Raw genomic sequence first — 11,582 nt, forward strand, 5'->3', positions numbered from 1 at the left:
CAAAAGTTCCCTCCCTAGTTCACAACATCAATTACATCTCTCATGGGTTGAAATTCACGACTTCCAAACAAATATATTTACACGGCTGATTATTAGCCTTTTAATCGAAGCTTTTAACCCCCTCCCCCTCCCACTCCCCCTCCCTCCAAAAAAACATCCTTTGTAGTCGCTCCTTACAAACCATTTGAACACTATACCTAGAAACAAATCTATCAGGAACATTGACTGCGTATACACACCGTTATACATCACAAAATGTAATTGCAAGTATGCGAGCACTTTGCTTTTCTAAAAGTCCCAACCGAGCAGAGGCTCGTGTGTCTTCTTCACCATGAAGATCATCTCATAGACGAAACCGGCCAGACCACCGACCAACGGGCCAACCTAATAAATAGTAATTGGTCCACACCCGGGTAGCCAACGCAGGCCCAAAAGATCCAGTGATTTCCAAACAAATATATTTACACAGCTGATTATTAGCCTTTTAATCAAAGCTTCTAACCCCATCCCTCTAAAAAAACATCTTTTGTAGTTGCTCCTTACAAACCATTTGAACACTATATATAGCTAGAAACAAATCTATCAGCAACATTGATTGTCTTATACACACCGGTATACATTGCAAAATGCAATTACAAGTATGCGAGCAATTTGCTTTCCTAAAAGTCCCAACCAAGCAGAGGCTCGTGCGTCTTCTTCACCATGAAGACCATCTCATAGACAAAACCGGCCAACGGACCACCGACCAATGGGCCAACCCAATAGATCCAATGATTGGTCCACACCCCGGTAGCCAACGCAGGCCCGAAAGACCGAGCAGGGTTCATGGACGCCCCAGAGAAGTTGCCGCCCGCAATGGTGTTGGCACCGACAATAAGGCCGGTGAGCATCGGTCCGTAGCCGGGCACCGTGGTCCGCGGGTCGAGGATGGTGGCGTACACGACGAAGAGGAGGGAGAAGGTGAGGATGATCTCCATGACCAGGCCTTGCATGGGGCCTATGCCTGCGCCCAGGGTGTGCACCGGAACCGGTGTAGGCTGCATCAATAATTGCACATGTGGAGAATGTTTAGATTTTGGAACGATTCATTGTCACGGCAAGCAATATTCAATAATTAAAACAAATAGTACATCTATGTGGTACCATACGTGTCCTTATTTCCCTTGCAGGCGTACTATACGTGTCTTATTCGTAATGTTTTGAAATCAATATGATTTAATTGTTATAAATGTATGTACATGTATATAATTATTTGTGTTCGTGCTGTGCTCAAAGAAAAGTACTTCCGTCTTAAAATAAGTGACTCAAAAATGACTCCGTTTTGTACTAACTTTAGTACAAAATAAAGTCATTTTTAAGTCACTTATTTTGAAAGTATGATTTAACTATCTGAGCAGCAGTGATTTGGCGTATCCACTTTTTAAAGGACAAGTCAATTACCAGGGCAGGCAGAAACATAGCAGGGGTAGGGTCGTACCTGGCCGCCGGTGAGGCACCGGAGGAGGATGCAGGCGAGGGAGGAGGCCAGCAGCTGGGCCACCACGTACAGCACCGCCCGGAACGCCGTGATGTGCCCGCGCGCCAGCAGCGCCACCGTCACCGCCGGGTTGAGGTGCCCGCCGGAGACATGGAACCCCGCCGTCACCAACACCCCCGCCGCCAGCGCCTGCGCAAGCGCAACCCCGGCCAACGTCGCCATCGGCATAGCCGCGCCCGGCAGCTCCGGCACCCCTGCAAATTTACCGACCAACTATGAGTACCACCGATCCCTCACCTCACGGCGTGTCACAAGGTCTATAACCCAAATTGTAGGACGAAAACACGTGTCGTACGTAACAACTAACAACTAACAAATCGCCAGCAGACAGATGAAGAGAGCACGAGTGCATGCATACCGGCGGCCATGGCGGCGGCGACTCCGGTGAAGACGAAGAGGAAGGTGAGGACCAGCTCCCCCAGCACGGTGCGGACGCAGCCGGTGTCGACGACGGCGACTTCACGCTCGTCGAACGAATCCGCGTGCTTGGTGGCGGCCATGGCGGGACTGAACTCCACCACACTCGTCGCTCTTGTTCTTGGGATGGAAGGAAGGAAGGAAGAGGGGTGAAAGCTCAGGACGATGCAAAAGCGCACCGAAAAGTTGGGCTCTGATGAGTCAGTGGAAATTTCTTGGTGGCCGACCGGCGCCTCTCGTGTTTTATAGAGCAAAAATAATACAGTAATTTGTTCGAAGATTTTATGGAGTTATTATCTCTGCGAAATGGGTTTGGAGCGGGCTTTACCGGGCCAGGGACGGCCGGATAGCGACGTCCTGGGTGGTCGGCAAGGGCCGGGGGCCCGTGAACCCGGCATGAAAACGTGCGCCGAAAAAGTGCAGGAGAGGTGGTGAAAGTATCGCTTCTCCCAGCCTTGGGTACTCACCGTGCTCCAATGCCAAAAAAATATTTTTTTAATGTTTCAAAGGTTTCTGAAAAATATGAATATTCACAAGTAATTTCACCATAACCCCTAACATTTTCTGGTCAAAACTACAAATACACACTGAGATATATTTTTTTGTAAAATCCAGTATCAAAGTGTGAAAAAAAGACAAAATCAACATTAACAATATTCACATCTGGATTTATGTTTTCTTTTCTCAATGTGCATTTTGAGAAACAAGTCAACACAAGTCATCATACTTTTTCGGAACTGTTTGAAACATTTAAAATATTTTTTTGACATTGAAACACGGGGAGTACCCCAAGTCCCCAAGACTGAGGATGACGTGTGAGCGCACCAAGATATTTCTCTCGGCCGATCCTATGGGTGGGGCCCTGGTTGAAACCTTTTTTTTTCCTTTTCTTTGTGGTGACATGTGAGTCAGACTTCCAGCTGCACATCATTTCGAGATGCATGGCCTACCTGCCGGGCAGTGATTGGTACACGTCGTTTCGGGTGGGTGGCTTTTACTGTCCACGCATTTCATTTTCGTTCTCTTCTCAATGGAAACAGGCTAGCTGATTCCACCATGTGCTTTATCGCCAAGCAAATGAAACAATTTTAATTTATGGTCGCTTTCGGGTGAGAGGTAAATTCCATTATACAACTTGCGCTTTTGGCCGGCCTGGTTCACATCTTCGATGTATGTATGCCATGGATGTATGTATGCTTACAAAACGAAACAGAGACCCCTTTTTGTATGCGCTTTCAAAAAAAAGGTAGGTCTGGCTAACTCACACCCTCATCTACTTCCTCTATAAATAAATATAAAAGCGTTTATTATCTAAATGATTTTATATTAGTACAAGAGAATTAGCAGGAAATAAATATTGCTTTTAAAAGAGGTTGGCTAACTCTTAATTACGCCATTTCGTGGTTAAGGGTGTCGTTTCATGATGCCGAGTGTCATTTGGTTGGCCAAGTGGGTTTTCTTAGACTACAACGTATGTGTGAAGAGTAGAATAAGAGATGAAGAGCAAATGATGAAATAACTGTCTCATTGATTGAAGATGTGGGTATATATACCCCAGTACAAAGACGGTTACAAGGAGCAGTTGCTAAACTAAAGCAACCGACATAGCAGGGATTATCCCTTAATTAATGTATTTAATTAATTCCTAACACTCCCCCTAATCAATGCTTGTCTTTATAATATATATCATGTTCATAAAGACTCCTCCTTGTATGTGTTTGCCTTCGAAAATGTTCATCATCTTCATTTTCAGAAATCGTTGTATAATCTTTAAAGTCTCCTCCAAAAACCCTGCGGGAAAAATATGAGGAGAATAGTGTAGATATGTTGCTAAAACTCCTCTAAACCCTGTGAGAAAAATAAGGAGAAAATGATACAACATATAATGATCATTGTCTCGTGATAACTCATTTGAGAAAACGTTTATAGAAGGAGAAAACTCATCTTTGAGTTTAGAGAACAATAAATATGTCTTGAGTACTTCCTTTAAAAACCCCGATAGGGAAAATAGAAAGTATAACATATGATCTTTGAGAAGATATTGCCTCATTAAAAACCATCATGAGAAACTTCGAGAGAAAACTCATAAAGGAAAAGAGTGCATTTCACATGCCATTGAAAAACTCCTTTAAAACCCAGTGGAAACAATATAAGGAGAAAATGATATTGCATATATAGATACTTGTGTTTGTATTATCTCATTAAAAACCTTTTATGAGAAACCGTTAGGAAAAACTCATCAAGGGAAAAAGAGTACAATATATGCAATTTGATGATTGTTAATAGGTTATAGTCTGGGAGATGACCCCCCCTGAACTTTGCAAATATGGAGTATGTCTCATACCAATGCCATTGACATGAGATTGTGTATAATCTGTTGGATTATCACAATATTTTGTTTGCAAATTATTTCCTCAACTTTCTATAATCCAGAGGATAAGTAATTTCTGAGCAATGTGATTTATGATATTGCTCTTCATATAACCTGTACGTATTGAGTAACACAAGTGGAAGTATCTTGATAAATCAAGTAATGTGATTCTGATGAATCTCAACCACATGATTTTGAGTGTGGTTAATCATTCTGCCAAATCATGCATATTTTGCAATGCTTTTAGATAAAGCAATTATGTTAGAATGATAATTGGAAATAACCATTAAAATCCATTTATATGACTTTCATGTGAAGGCTATTCCAGCAAATTCAGTCATTGATATGGCGTCATTGGGATCAAATAAAAAGCCAATATCATTACATCATATCATGGTCATATCTTCTATTTCCTGATGAAAATATCCAAGATTTATTGTAATCTTCAGATATAAGATGATAGTACTTATATCAACCATATACCTTTTGTTGGGGGTTGCACTCCGAATAAAGATAGAAAATATAGTGTCAGGCCTGACGTAGTTTCCAAGTATACGAGTGCTTTGACATTAGTGAAATATAGATTTTCAGGTCCTAGTATCACTTCATTATCACCCCTAGGTATGAATGGATTTGTACCTTATCAAAGGCAGTATGACCATACATGTCTTTCGTTGATATGATATATCCAAATTGAACTTCTCATATATGTTTTGGATATATGTAGACTGATATGTATTCTTTGAGAGAATGCTGAAGTTGTAAACTTAAGCTAAATTTGGTTGAATCCAAAATTTCCGTCTTGAGATGATTTTATGTATGTTTAGGTCTTATAGAGACATTGATAACGAAATCATCAATATACACACAGGTGATGTAAGGAAGACAAATTTTGGGATTCCTTTATTAATACATAAAAAATGATCATCCTTTGAGTAATCCTTTGAAGAAGGAACTCATTTAGTCGGTAGTACCATATGATTTCCGACTATTTCAAGCCATAGAGTGACTTCTGAAATTTTACACAAATATGTTGCGATTTATTTTGGATTCGGAATTCTAAGCCCTTCAGGGACTTTGTTATAAATTTCCGAAATGAGTGACCCATATGAGTATGTAGTCACTGCATCCATTGATTGCATGGATAATATTATTTGTACTACCAATTATATTTATTATCGAAACTTAATTCCACTCATACCAAGAGGGTATCTTACATCATAATTTGATGTCGGGTCTCTGCGTGAACCCTTTTGCTACAAGCCTTGCTTTCTCACCACCTCATTGACTTTGTCTATGAATGAGAAGTTTTTAGTATTCCATATGGAAGACACTTATGAGGAGTAGGTATTACTGTGGTAAATACCACTCGTTTGTAGAGCGAGGCTATTCTTCATTACTTGCTTCCTTTTATGTGAACCAACATGAGTGCAAGAGGCACTCTACCATGGATTTTGGTTCAGGGCCCAAAAGGTTTTACCAATTTTCAGAAGAAATATATGTCGACAAATGTAGACTTATGTTATATGATTCTGGAGGAATCAATGAAATTTGTGGAAATGTATTTATTCCTTTTAACTCCTTGTGGTTTCCTACAACAATGGAGTCAAGGTGTTTCGATGCCCCGACACGAAAACATTTCTGCACATTTATGTCGGGCTTTGGATGATGAGCATCTAGTGAGGTGTTCTTTCAACTTGATGTTGAATTACATTTACTGGTTGAGGATTTGATTTCCTCTATTTCCGCGGAAGCATATGCGAGATTATATCTCGTGTGGTCAGATTTCTCCCCCTCTTGCTCTCATTTCGGGAGAAGAGTGGCTTATTAGGCACCTCCACTCTTTCTGACACTTTACTGCAGGAATATAAAATTGAGTGACACCTTTGTCATCACTAAATGTATGTGGCAGATTTGCAATGAGTTGCAAATATGTGATTCTAAACTTCTTGTTTAGATTCTTTGAGTACGTGGATATAAGGACTGAATGTCAATAACATATCTAATTTATTTCTCGGCATTCTTTGTGGTACTAATCTCCCCCTAATGTCGGAAATGTCCTTATTGCTAATGCAATCAGCATACGGGCTGTGAATAATTTTGATTGACGGATAATTTTTTATTCCTCACATAGATCCCTATTTTTCTATGAGAGCCCATTGATGTATGCTCGAGTGGCGATATCGGTATGTAACTGAATTATCGCAGATAGGAAATACTTTGTTGATTTCCACGTAATTACTACAAGGGGAAAGTAGGATGATATGCAATTGGTATGATTTAGATCATACTTACGGTGTGTAAGGCCGTAGTTGTCCAGCAAGAGGCTGGTAAATTTACAATTCTATAAGTTTGGTCATGTTTATTAATTTCACTATCTTTGATAAGATATTTAACTAAACCATTCTCGATATGTACATAAAGTATTATATATAATACGACATTGCTTGCGAAATGAGTTCAACGAAGTTGTCCATTCGAATGGATTTATCCCTTGTTTAGGATAACTAGCTTGCTCTTACTTTGAGAATTTGAGCAACTAATTTAGTTATATCATTCATGGTTTTGTGTGACAAGAGACACACTAGAAATCATTTTATAAATGTTTCCATGAGTACCATGAAGTATCTATATAATACCACATAATGGTTGAGTAATCCACATATCTTCTGAATGTGTTCAAGGAAGAATGAGTGACTCATTTGAATTTTTAAAGTGAGAGAGCCTTAAAACTTATTTCCCCTATTGCACATGCAGTGGACATAAAATCTGTTGATTTGGAAAATATTATAACTTAAAACGTTATGACTAATAGAATTGCCAATAATTTTTCTAATCAACCCCAAACCAGGATTGTAAGGCTTAAAGCCAAATATTTTGTAAGATTTAGAAAATTATTTTGTACGCAACAAAACTGAGTATGAATTGATTCATACATTCAAAATTTATCAAATATAATGTCTAAGAAATAGGATATTGGACATTACACTACATGTAGTAGTACAAGTATAGGCAAACAATATTTTGGGAATAATCAGGATATTGCATGAGATCTCCCATATTACTAAAAAATAATTACGCAAACATATCATAGGCGCAAAAGAATTGATCATTCTTTTTGTGCACTATATTTTTGGTTCTCCTTCTGATGAAGATTTGAGAACATCATTTACCAGAATATTTTCTGGTTGTATGTTTGCAAATTTTCAAATACCCCAATGAACTTATTTGCCTTTTAATAAACTCATTGTGTGGTTTGACCATATGTTTGAGGGTTTGGTAATCATATGTACGATATTTATGTAACCACATATTTGACAAACTTAAGAGTTGTCTGTGTGATCATTTGGAAATGATCAATTCCCAATTAAAAGATAATTATGTCATTGGTTGTCTTTAGCCTCCACTTTACTTTGAATTCCTCATGGTTCTATTTTGTGACCACTAACTTGCATAGTATTCTCAATGCTAGCAAATATTTGAAGCACCCGTTGGGTGAATACGATGATTTTAAGAAAAAACATGTTTCTTTACCATTAAAATGGTAATACCATCATAAGGAGATGTAAAGTGTATCAAGGGCTTTTCAACCCGATCTGCATATAAAAATGTCAGATCATGAGATCTCAACTTCAAGTTGATTTTATAATTACCAAAATTGTAAGTTACTATAGGCTTGAGGCCTTGAAAAAATATTGGGTGATCATTCCAAATGTGCTCATGGCAACATGTTTCTCTTAAGGGAAATATTCAAGGTGAATAAATATTCATCCATTATGTATTCAGTTTGATAACTAAGTGAAGTTGGTGATTTATATAATGCATATGCACATATTAGCTATTAAGATAGTAGCCATGTCACATTTTCCCAAGGTGGAGTTATAGTGGCAACAATGCCACATGTGGATATAACGACTGATGTCATGAATCATCTTAAAATAAATACTCCCACCAAATCATGCATTTGGTGTATTTGGAAATGTCAGCCATGTGTTAATTGAAAATGCTAATGCATTTATTTAATTTACTACTAGGAGTAAGTGGCATCAATGAATAAATGATTTGTTTGGGAACAATCATGGCCAAGGTGATCCTTGGTGGACCTGGGTGTATCCTTCAATACAACACACGCGATGAAATTATCGCTAATGTTTTGGACTTCATTCTTGAGGGAGTGTGTGATTTTAGAGTCACTGCCAAAACGTATAGACTTGCATGTGCTTAACATTGGTTAGCCACTATGAAAGTATAACCACGATTTGATGTGGTCCTTGCGAAAGTGTTATGATACTCAATCATTGCCATACATTATGGGATCCATCTTGATGGATGGACGACATTACAATTAGAAATAGTGACGTAGGCTCAACTACCATTATATAACCAATGTAATAGAAGGTAATCACACTTACATGCGAACATTTTCGTAGTTTCCCATGATATATTCAAGAAAAGTGTGCAAGAACAATATTTACTACGAGAGTAAAATATTTTAGTGAACAACAATAATTAATGCTTCGGAGGAGCAAATTCTAGTACGGCTGATGCCTTATAGCCATATGTGTAGACCTCAATTTATATAGGATAACACTTTGAAGATAATCACCAATATGGTGTAGATCTCGCAGTAATAGCAAACATAGTCTGACTTTTGTTAGTAGATGTTCATAATTCTATTACCTTATGTTATGCTATATTTAAGAAAATCACTTTGAAGGTAGTCATCAGTCAGAATGACATGATGTAGACCTTGCAGTAATAGTGGATAGTCTGCAAAAATTTACAGTAGATGTCAATATTACCTTATGATATTTTGAGGTAGTCACATCTAACATTAATATTTGAAAGAGCACTTTGAAGGTAATCATCTTGTAAAATTGACAAGATGTAGACCACACAGTAATGATGAATAATCTGCAAATGGTGCAGTAGATGTCACCAATACCTTGTGATTCACAAATAAAATTTAGGCTAGTCATATCAAGTATGGCACTTTATATTTTCTTATTAGAACTAGCAAAAGAGCCCGTGCGTTGCAACGGGAGAAAAAATAACACGCGCTCTTATAACACAATAACCACGACTCAAGACCTTAATAGGTGCACGTCTTTTAATTCCAAATGACATCACATTTTAAGGTCTCTCTCTCACACACTCACATCATGTTCAGTATGCTTAGTTACAGAGGGAATATACGCCAACTCGATGCATATTTAATTAACAAATCAAGAAATCAAAACATGAAAGAATATTGTGTACAGGTATTCCAAACAATTTAAATTTATGTCATGTGAACTTATATTATTAATGAACATATAATAAGTAAACATGAATATGATCTTACTTCATGTTTCAAGTTGCATGGTCTTTCTCCTCCTCGATGATGCCCACAAATATTTCCATTACGATGAAAATAGTGAAGTATGTTTTATTAATTAATGATAGCATATGCATAAGAGCATTATTTTTGTCTTGCTGATATAATGTTCAAGGTTGTCTTAATTTGGTTGCAAACATATTAGACAGCTCCATCGAAAACAATCAAGTTGTAAGTACATGCATGCCAAATGTTCAAGGTTGCATATCAACATCGATATACTTAAAAAAAAGCATTAGCAAAACAGTTTAAAACAATATGAAAAATCAAATCTAAGCCATTGGTTTACATAAAGTTTGTATAAGCATCAATGCATCATTGCTCAGTTTTTTATACTTCCTCGTTTACAAGCTTAGTACAATTTTGTATTAAAGCTAGTACAAAGTTGAGACAATTATTTTAGGACGCAGAGAGTACATTAGAAACATTTTTTTGCAGGTGACATCAGAAACATTTTATATATACACGTTTGATATTTTCAATTTCATGGTTAACATTTTTAAAACATATTTAGTTTTGATGTCAACTTTTTTTATACAGTCTACATATTTTGTATGCATCATGAACATTTTTTATATACATGTTTGACATTTTCCAAATACACGATTAACATTTTCAAAAATTTATATATTTTTATGTCTACTTTGTTCCATACACATTGTTTATTTTTGTATACTTATACATCAAAAACATTTTCTATGCACATTTAAAGTTTTTTAAATACATGATCAATATTTTCAAAATAAAATAAAAGTATACTATTTATGATCCCTACGTACTGTACATTGGAACTCTTTTGTTTATAAGTTTGACATTTCTTAAATCCATGATTAATATTTTTGTAAAGTTTATGCCAAAAGAGAAAAACAATAAAAATAAACATAGAAGAACTGAAAAAAGAAGAAAAAAAAGCTAAAGGCTGGGCCCGCGGAGTGAGAAAAGGTGGGAGAAGGAGGATTCGAACCGTGGTCTCTAGGGTGGAACCTAGAGCACAGAACCAGTTCAGCTAACCATCTACTTGTGATGAGGTAGCGGGACTGCGGTCTTGAATTAAATAGAAGAGCTGAAAAAACAAATCGGTGTTTTCACTTACCGGTGGCACAAGGGGTAATTCACGTAAACTTTAGGGGTATTTTTTATAACGGACGACAGAAGCTATATTTGCTTTATTAATAGGTAAATATTTTATTAAGATGTACATGAAAAATGATTTCTATCATGAAACCATAGTTGTTTTCACAAATCGCATAATTGTCCCACATGTGTGATTTTTGTAAAATATAGTGAAGCAAACGGCTGCACTCCGATGTTCTATCAAGCCCAAGGGATGAACACGAAATCACTCAACTTATACATAATTAGAATAGAATCTTATAGGTTGTCCTGCATACTAGATTAAGCATGAGGGGTTACCGATAAATAAAGTGCCTAATCCGTAAATGAGTAAACTGTAAGGGCTAAACTGCTAAATGACGAAGAGATAAGGTTTGTCCCAATTCCTTATCCCGTGCATGCGTGTGAGTGCTAGGCTGCTAGCCATTGAAAACCAACGCCGCCATTGCTTGCTAAGGCACGACGGTTGCCGTTGCACGATCCGGCCATCCGTCGCTTGGAGGAGTAGCCACCACGCTAAGAGAGGGCTTGGGCGTTCGATGCCGCTGCAGAGCCGTAGTAGAGAAAGCGTCGTGCTGATGGACGCAGCCTGTTGCGCCGGAGGGCGCCGCCGGCGTCGAGATCTGATCCAGTCGCGGGAAGCAGTGGTTTAGACTTTCGAGGGTGGTCGGGCCGTGGGTTGAGCGCCGTGCGCCGTAGCGCAAGGAACCGGACCAGGAGGAGGTACTCGGAACCACCGTCTCGGCTGGCCGCTGCGTCGTCAGTGG

The 11,582-nt window shown here is 38.2% G+C and overlaps 1 protein-coding gene across 1 annotated transcript; it reads right to left on the reverse strand.

Annotated features, from left to right (window-relative positions):
- Positions 1-425: 425 nt before the first annotated feature.
- LOC123449894 (probable aquaporin TIP4-1) lies at positions 426-2,186 on the reverse strand. The gene is made up of 3 exons (XM_045127253.1): positions 1,896-2,186; positions 1,478-1,731; positions 426-1,037 (listed from the first exon to the last, which is right to left on the reverse strand). Exons 1-3 carry the CDS (start codon positions 2,035-2,037, stop codon positions 660-662), a joined length of 774 nt encoding a protein of 257 aa, XP_044983188.1. The 5' UTR covers positions 2,038-2,186; the 3' UTR covers positions 426-659.
- Between the last annotated feature and the right edge of the window lie 9,396 nt (positions 2,187-11,582).

The sequence above is a fragment of the Hordeum vulgare genome, chromosome 4H (genome assembly GCF_904849725.1).
Source record: "Hordeum vulgare subsp. vulgare chromosome 4H, MorexV3_pseudomolecules_assembly, whole genome shotgun sequence".
NCBI classification, from domain to species: Eukaryota; Viridiplantae; Streptophyta; class Magnoliopsida; order Poales; family Poaceae; genus Hordeum; species Hordeum vulgare.